This window comes from Lynx rufus, unplaced genomic scaffold, assembly GCF_022079265.1.
Source record: "Lynx rufus isolate CCGP_SWC_20201006 ecotype Redwood Valley unplaced genomic scaffold, mLynRuf1.p SCAF_21, whole genome shotgun sequence".
NCBI lineage: Eukaryota > Metazoa > Chordata > Mammalia > Carnivora > Felidae > Lynx > Lynx rufus.
Window position 1 is genome coordinate 11,015,474 of NW_025814836.1, and position 9,050 is coordinate 11,024,523.

Here is a 9,050-nt window from a genome sequence, read left to right on the forward strand (position 1 = left end):
CTGGTGCCCGAGTGGCTTGGGGAACGCCCACCCACACGTGCCCCTGTTTCCGTAGGAAAATGCTCCCTGATGAAATGTGTTTCGATTTGTCCTTTCAGTTCCGCCAAGGTCATCATTTAAGTAAATCACTTCTGCCTGCCTTGTAAAGATGCGTCCGTGAAGGCGCATTTGTGTTTTTTCTAAACGTTGAAGGCATCTTTCCTGACATCTTTTTTTTCTTGGCGCCAGCCTTGAGAATTGACGTGTAAACAGAGCCACAGTTCATGAGCATCAGGGTAGCTTCTCCGCCACGGACATGCTGTCGCATCAGATAATGTGCAAAAGAAGAGTAGTAGTTTTAGGTTGTGAGAATTAGAGTCGTTGTTAAAAATCTTACCTTTCTGTGGCTTTGTTTTTCATTCCCCATAAAGACAAAATACTTGGACTAGCACGACGAGCTTGGCATGACCCTTACCAGGCATGAAAGTCTGTCTTTGTCAGTTTTCCATCATCGAGCCCTGTGGCCTTGCCACTGAGGTGGCTCTTTAGAGACAGGCCTTTGCCACATGGCCTCTGTGAATAAGTAGGATTTATCCCGTCAGCACATCCATTGTCTGAAATTCCCTGATAGGAATTATGGTCCAATTCCAGGACTGAAGGCTGGGGGGCTGGGGGTTGATGGGTGAAGGGAGGGCTAAGGCACCCCAATCCAGTTCTTCAGAGGTACCGGCCATGCAAATAAATGGCCTTGAGTAATGACTGCAGGTTTTCAGAGATTCCTGCCCAAACCGGAAAATATGCTTCTTTTTGGGGATATAGCTGTCATGGTTTTCTTTCTTTCTTTCTTTCTTTCTTTCTTTCTTTCTTTCTTTCTTTCTTTCTTTAATGTTTTATTTATTTTTTGAGAGGGGTGGGGAGAGAGAGAGAATCCCAAGCTAATAGCACAGAGCCTGACACGAGGCTCAAACTTACAAACTGTGAGATCATGACCTGAGCTAAAATCCAGAGTCAGAAACTTAGCTGACCAAGCCACCCAGGTACCCCTATCGTGGTTTTCTAAAGCCAGAGTACACGGAGTCAGTGAACCTCTACCCCGCAGCTGTCCCCGGGCCACCCCTGCAGCCACACTGGGAAGGGTGTGAGTTCTTGGGCACATGGGTAGGCCAGAGCTAGGAAGACACCAACTGGTGGCTCCTGTCCCAGCTGCCTTGCCTCCCAGGCCCCTCAGAAACCTAGCTTGCAAAACTCAGTCATGTCAAAAATAAGTTTTCAGTTTCACATCAGGTGCTTACAGTCGTGTCGTAACTTGCCCTGGCTTTAGGAATGACTGCTAAGAGAAGCAGTGCACAGCGAGCAGCACTCCTGCGGCTACCGAACCTGCCTGGATTTTGAGGGCGAGGCTTCGTGACACGGCACCCGCCACGAAGCGTCCTTACCAGAGGTGTCAGTTGCTGACAGATCCCTGGAGCCCTGTGGTCCAACCGTGTCTTCAGGCTCCGTATAAGAACTTCCTCAGTTGAACTGTCTGTCCTCTTGTTTGATCGTTCATTCATCTAGCAAATATCGCCCCTACTCACGTGCCAGGGAATGTTCCGGAACCTGGGGCACGAAGGCGAGCAACACCAATGTGGCCCCCCTGGGGACAGCTTGCAGGCCAGTGTGGAAGCGGGTGCTACCTCTTGTCTTTCTGCAGGGGGTAGAAAGCTTCTTGTTTGGTATTTAAGTAATAATAGAAACACAAATGACTTCTCCCAACGCCTGCAGATAAAATCAAAGAGCGTAACAGCAATATAACAGTTCCCCAAAATTCATCTGGGTCCTGGAAATTCCAGGGTTTTTGCCCACTTAGAGAAAAATGAGAAGCACCCTGTACAGGCTGATTTCAAATAGGAGTGCACTGGCCTTGGAAGAAGAATTTAGAGAGCACAAAATACCTTTTATTTATGCTATAGAATATTCCACCACCGGGATTTGGGATTCTTCACTTAGTTCAGAGAGTTGTTTAAAATGCCGGGCTCCCAGTAGGTTCAAATAACATTTATTGACTTTGTCTCTGACAGTGTCCATATTTTTAACAAAAGAATCGAAATAACCTGTTTCACACAAAAATGCTTAAGCAAATTTAGCTAAGAGCAGCAGAGCACTGAAAAATTCAATTTATGTTTCTTAGGTAAATACACAGCTATGTAAAACATTTCCTAGTAAGGTCAGTAAGGGGGTTATTTCACTATTTAAAATTTTCTGAATCAGGCTCCTGGCTCTGAACTGTCAGCACAGAGCTGACGCCAGGCTCGAACCCACAAACTGCGAGATCATGACCTGAGCTGAAGTCGAAAGCTTAACTGACTGAGGCACCCGGGCGCCCCTCACTATTTTAAAAAGGTAGCTCTTGAAAACTGTTCCAGCTAGTAGGTGAACCATTCTTTCCTGATGTGGTGCCTGGTATGGTGTCCCTGGGCACTGTCATCTAAAGGAGATTAGGTAGGGGCTGAGGACCCATTTCCCTCTCCTAGTTGGCATCCCTTTACATCTCTTCTCGCTTCAGCTAGAACTGGGGGCAAATCTCCTTAAGGAGGATAAGTAGCCTTAAAAAAAAAACAAAATCTATTAATGCCAGGAAGAGAAGAATCTTGACTGCCAGGGTCTAGGGAGTAGGGACGGGGATGGGCTGACCTCTCTCTGGGCTTGATTATTGATTATGACCTTCTCTCCTACCTCCAGTCTCCCTACACACATTTTCCCCAGGGACAATGACCAGCACACAAGGTCTGGAATGGAAGTGGTTAGTAGAACCAGTGAGCATTGGTATAAGCACCGTCAATTGCCCTGTCCTTGTACCTAGAAATCTGAAAAAGTTAGCTAATAGTATGTTTTTCCCTAGAGAATGAGGGGCCAGAGAGAAGCTTCAGTAACCCAAAGGGTAGGATGGATATCCCTCCTGAGTTCTGGATTTCGGAGGCCCTCTGTTAAGGCAGGGTAAACCGAGACCTCAGACCATCTCAAATAATGATTATAATGTCAGTAAAATGCTAATGTCTCAGTGAATGAACTAACACCGAGACATCAGCTCATCTCAAAATGAGCTGCAAGGGAGGTACTCGTAGATATGTAAACAGAGAAGGCAGATGAGTTTAAAATGAGACCTGATCTTTCACACGGAGTTAAGGTATTTCTGGCCATGTAGGGGAAAATGAAGTCTGTCCTGGCAAGAACGTTAGCCCTGGATAGCGGCCTCTAACTGCCAAGCATGAATGAGGGGAAAGCCTGCTTGCTTCCTGTTTTCTGTCCCTGCCTGAGCACCTCCCTTGCTGGACCCTGCCTGGAGCCGCCCCCAGGCTTCCAGCAGCTGGGAGCCACGTGGGAGAGGAGGGCGGGAAGAGTTTACATCAAGTGTCCTGGGTGTTGGAAACCTGTCCCCAAAAGCAACACAGAACTTTCTCAGAGTTCCTTAAGTTTCCCAAGTTCACAGCAGTTTATCCGTGGATTAAAGTAGAGCTGGCCCAAACCCATGGAAAGAGCAACAGGCCAGGCCAGGGCCCCCAGTGCGGATTCTGAAAGCCTGTGGCTTATTTGGGTGGAAGGGGTGGGATTTTGGAGCATTTGGATTATATGCTAAATGGAATGACAGAACAAGTTTGCTACTTCCTTGGTGTTACATAATTCAACAAAGAGTGAAGGTCTGTTGTTTCAAAACAAAAACAAAAAACAACAAAAAAACCCCAAAACCCCGTCCTATCTTCATCTAATAATACCTCTTTCCTCCAGAAGACAACCACATTCTCAGATTCCAGAACCACATTTTCAATTCCTCAGATTGAACCAAACATTCAGTCGGTTTTGATATTTTCCACATCTTTTAAAGACAAAGCATGTTGGCTGCTTGCATTTTAATTTTCCTGAAGACCTAAAAATGGTTGGCAGATCAGAATGAATAAACAGTCTTCAGTACAAAGTCCCCAAAGCCTCAGACTTTTTTTGACTCAAGCTGTTACCGTGTAGAACAACCAATTCAATATTATAAAAATGCAAAGTATTTCCGATATGCAGAAAAGCATGAAGAATGTAACCAACACCTTTGAGTTCACTGTTCAATATAAGCAATAAAACATGTATGGGTCTATACAGTTGAAGTCCCCACTACTAGCCTTCCCCACCCCACCTCTGGATAACTGCTATCCTGAATTTGGTATCATTCCCACGTTGTCGTAATTATTTTACTATGTCTTTACTATTTTACTATTTACTAAATTAATTTACTAAAATTATTTTGCAATCTTGTTATACATGCTTCTATAAATTATATGTAATATGTATTTTAATAATATGTAATATATAATAATATATATAATGCATTCAACTGCAATTTGTTTTTTCCTCTCTATAATCATGAGATTCATCTATGTGGCTATATGCACATCAAAAATTTGTGTATCGTACATGTACCTATCCATTACTAAATATTGCCAAATTGTTCTAAAAGTGGTACCAATTTCAACATCCGCTATCAATATATAAAAGAGTACTTGTTGCTTAACACCTGTGACAAAGCTTGGTATTATCATTATCAGACTATAATTTTTGCAATTTAAGACCAAAGGAACAACGCCCTTGAAGTTTTAGTTTGCATTTCTGATTACTAGTGAACTTAGGTGTGTTTATCAGCCCCTTAGTTTTCAACTTCTTTGAATAATATCTTTTGATTATTTTCTATTGGTAGTTTGTTCTTTATGCGTCCTTAGTTCTAATCCCCTCTCGGTATTGTGCAAATATTTTCCCTCATTGTACTTTATACTTTCCCTCCTTGTACTTTATTTAAGGTGAATTTTGGTGCATAGATGTTTTGAATTTTAATACAGTTAAATCATATCAGTCTTTTACTTTTGATTTGCCTGGATCTTGTCTAAGAAATACTTCCCTATTGCAAACTGATAAAGGTAAACCTCTGCTATTTTCATCTAAAAGTTCCAAGTTTTCGTTTCACATTTAGTTCCTCCGTCAGTCTAGGATTGATTTTTGTGTTTGGTATGGGATAGGGACCCATTTTCTCCCATTTGGAAAGCCCGTGACCCCAGTTCCATTTACCGACTAGTTCAGCTCTTTCCCCTAGACCCTTCAGGGCCACTTCTGTCATCTATCAAGTAGTGGACTCTCTGCCATGTTCTACTGACCTCTTTCTTTATTCCTGGATGAAAACCCCACTGTCCTAATTACTACAGTTTTAAAAAAGGTACTGATATACAGTAAAGCAAGTGCCTCCACCTCATTCTATTTTAAGAATCATTTTGGCCATTTGGGGGCACAACTTGCATCTTTATTCTTTCCTTGAGTTTACCCTGGTCTGGTACAAGTAACCAAATGGTCGCTCAGTAAGCAGAAGGGAGAAATCAAGCCAAAGCTAGCCCTGGATAATACATAAGCTCAATATTGAAGTCCTAAGTAAATTAATTCCTAAGAAGTTACTGTGTAGTAATGAATATAGAAAGCCCATATAAGATAGAGCATGTTTTTACCAAAAAACAAAATAAAACAAAAAGCAAACAAAAAAATTTAAAAACCTTCCTGAGCAAGGCTCATTTAAAAACCGAAACTAGAGGGGCGCCTGGGTGGCGCAGTCGGTTAAGCGTCCGACTTCAGCCAGGTCACGATCTCGCGGTCTGTGAGTTCGAGCCCTGCGTCGGGCTCTGGGCTGATGGCTCAGAGCCTGGAGCCTGTTTCCGATTCTGTGTCTCCCTCTCTCTCTGACCCTCCCCCGTTCATGCTCTGTCTCTCTCTGTCCCAAAAATAAATAAAAACGTGGAAAAAAAAATTAAAAAAAAAAAAACCGAAACTAGAGACCATCCCTGGTCAATACCAATGTTCTTGCCTTTATTTTCTAAAAATACTACTTCTTAAGAAATTTTTAAACCTGCCTACCCAAAAGGGGAGAGTCAGGGATTTTTTTTTTAATTTTTTAAATGTTTACTGATATTTAAGAGAGAGAGAGAGAGTGTGAGCAGGGTGGGGGGGAGGTAGGGGCAGAGAGAGACAGAGACAGAATCCAAAACAAGCTCCAGGCTCTGAGCTGTCAGCACAGAGCCTGACACATGGCTCGAACTCTAGAGCCATGAGATCATGACCTGAGCCGAAGTAGGACGCTTGATAGACTGAGCCACCTAGGTGCCTGCCCCTTAATGTTTATTTATTTTGAGAGAGAAAGATGCGGGGCTCGAGCTCATGAACCGGGAGATCACGACCTGAGCTGGGATCAAGAGTTGGATGCTCCGCCGACTGAGCCACCCAGGCGCCCCTATGCTTATAGTTTGCATATAGCTCATCCTAGGGAGTTGTGTAAAATAGTGTTAAAACTTTGCATTTGTTTCCTGGATCCCTCAGAGCATCCAAATTGAAGGCCAGTCTGTCCCTGAGAAACACTGAGAATGCACCAGTTCTGTCAAGCATGGGCCTGTGGATGAAGTATGCTTTATTTCATTCAAGGGAGACTTCATTTTCCTGAGAAATGCTCTCAGTGACATTTTTATAACCTCATGATTACTACTTGGTGTTCTGCAGTGTCTTCAGATTCAGACCCTCTTATATGGAGCACAGGACAAGAGGACTCTGGCCACCCAGCAGACAGTGGACGTCCTGTCCAAGTGAGTTGGCTTCCCCTTGCACTGTTTCCTTTGCCATTCAGATCTCAGAGGAAGCTGGTTCTGTAAGGTTCTGTGGAACTTTCCATGGAAAGTTTTACTAACTGACTTCCCATAACTCATAAACTATGCAACACCAGTGACTCCTTTGAAAGCCCAGCTGTCAAATATCCCCCTTGCCCAGATACTAAGAAAAGATTGGCTCTTGAATAATGGCAGAAACACACTGGGACTCTCCCTCCTGCAGACCAGGGCCTGCGGGTCACCTCCCCTGCTGGCAGGCGAGGGCACAGTGCCCTGGCGTGGCCTGCTGGAGGCATGCCTTTGGCTTCCCTTTGCTTTCAGCGTGCCTGTCAGGACGGCGGCCTGAGAGCCCTCTGACTTCACCTTGAAGGCTGGCCCCAGGTCTTTCCACTCCCTGCTGTGGAGAAGCCGCCCCTCACAGAGCCAGTGTGGCCCAGAGCCTGTGGGCTGACCGCCAAGGAAGGATCATGGAAGCACCGAAGGCGAGGAGACAGCCGGCAGGGGGCGCTCTCTCAGAGCCGCCGGCCCGAGCCGGAGGCAACGTTGAACCCTGAGCCCGCCAGGGCCTCCAGCCCAACCTTTGTGCTTGTGCTCTGCTCGCTGAGCCAGCTAAGGGTTGACCCTCTCAGCTCAGGGAGAAAATGGTCACAAGGAATTAGAACACGGGAGAAAAAAACCTTGGGATTTAGGTTGCTGTGCCAGGATTCTCTTCTCCTCGGCCTTCCCTCCCCAGACTCCTTCGCCAGCTGTTAGCTCAGCAGCCCCTGGGCTTCTCTTCAGAGCAACAGTGGTCCCGGGGCAGCACGCTCACCCCACTTTCTGCTTGTTTGCAGGGCCCCCGAGGTGGCCGCGAAGACCCGGCAGGCCCCGAAAGCCAAACCGGCCTTCTGCACCGGCGTGCCGGGGAAGGTGCAGCCCAGCGCAGCGGACTGAGAGCCCCACCCCTCCCCCAAAGAAAGCTTGGGTCGGGCCCGGGTGCTGACATTTGGGGTGCAGTATAAACCTCTCCGACTAGAAGATGGGATTCGACAGATTTTTCCGGGCTGTTTGCTCCAGCATGCAACAGAGATGTCGCGTTTTGACGGCGGATGCCCTCCAGGGTGATCTGGTGCTTCTGTAAAGCAGATTTCTTTTTCACCGTCCAAGTGGTTTCCCTTGCAACAAAACTTTCTACCCAGCAGCACGACTGTGGCTGAAAGGCTTCTCTTCAAAAGTTTCAAACTTCCTGTGTATGGAAGTGGACCCAACATCTGGCCGTACCTATGTATGCCCCTCGCATAGATCTGGAGTCTGAGAGCAAATGCTGGCCAAAGCCCTTTCTTTCTTGTAGGAAGATAATAGGGATGCAGAATAAAATGCTAAGAAGAATCTTGGAGGTGCTGGGGCTGGTATGTTTTTCAAATGCAGGCTGCCTCAGAGTTCCTGGAGCCTAGAGAGGGATGCGAGGAAGCTTCTCTTTACTCCTACAGCCACTGAACGTGGCTGAGCACCCTGCGTGCACCAGGCCAGTGCTACGAACTGGGGACCTGACAGTAAACAGGACACACTGTCCCCATCCTCTCAGACCTTGCCAGCCAACATGGATGCTAATTACTAAACATAAAGTGGCAGAACGAGTTGGTAACAGAGGGAAAGAGCCCAGTACAGCAGGGCAGGGAGTAATGGGAGTAAACGGGCTGGAGGTCAGGGGAGGCGGGTGTAAGGGAATGAAGACAGAGGAGTAGGGGTGAGGCCAGCGGGGAAGGGCTGCAGGAGAGGGCGGCTGACTCCTGGGGCCTCTACTCCAGGCAGGAGAAACATGGCTGCCCTCTGGAGGTTCTTTTTGGAGTCGGCACAGCCCTTGGCCCCCTGCTCTCTCAGCTATTTCCCCGGGTTCAGCATGTGAGGTAGGGAGGGTGGAGTGGACGAGCACTCACATCCACAGTGGTCTTCGGTCTCCCGCGGGGGAGGCCATTGCCCCTCGAGAAGGGAAGAGCAGAGTGGGAAGTTTTGAGCACCTTTCTCCATGGTGTCCACAGGAGACTGGGTGCTGGAAGGAGGGAGAGTGCACAGTGGGCGGGATGGGCTGTGGGCAGCATTGTTCCTTCTCCTTCCCACCCTCATCCCATGGACCGAGGCCCAGCAAGGCTGTAGGCTGGTGCTAAGATGCCAGCAGGATGCAGCACGGGCCCCTTCTACTCCAGTGCCCAGTTGGAAACTCAAGGCTGCTCTGGTTCCATTTGTGCAGGGTGGAGAGAGAGAGGCAAGGTCCCTTGTCCCCCTTGGAAGCTATGGCAGCTGACCACACAGGCCACCCCCACTCGTACCCACTCATCCCAGGTGGGATGAAGGCCATGTGCAAGCTGGAGGCATGAGACACAGTCACTACTCACCGGGTATCCCATCTAGTCGGAAGACACAGGTTCCGACGTGGATAGA

At 47.1% G+C, this 9,050-nt stretch overlaps 1 protein-coding gene across 1 annotated transcript in view; it reads left to right on the forward strand.

The window, feature by feature from the left end:
* TTC23 (tetratricopeptide repeat domain 23) overlaps positions 1 to 7,565 on the forward strand; it is an 82,070-nt gene extending 74,505 nt beyond the window's left edge. The window contains exons 9-10 of the mRNA XM_047086525.1: positions 6,529 to 6,611; positions 7,466 to 7,565. Of these exons, the coding sequence (XP_046942481.1) occupies positions 6,529 to 6,611; positions 7,466 to 7,565 (183 nt within the window). The remainder of the gene's footprint in view (positions 1 to 6,528; positions 6,612 to 7,465) is intronic.
* Positions 7,566 to 9,050: the final 1,485 nt, after the last annotated feature.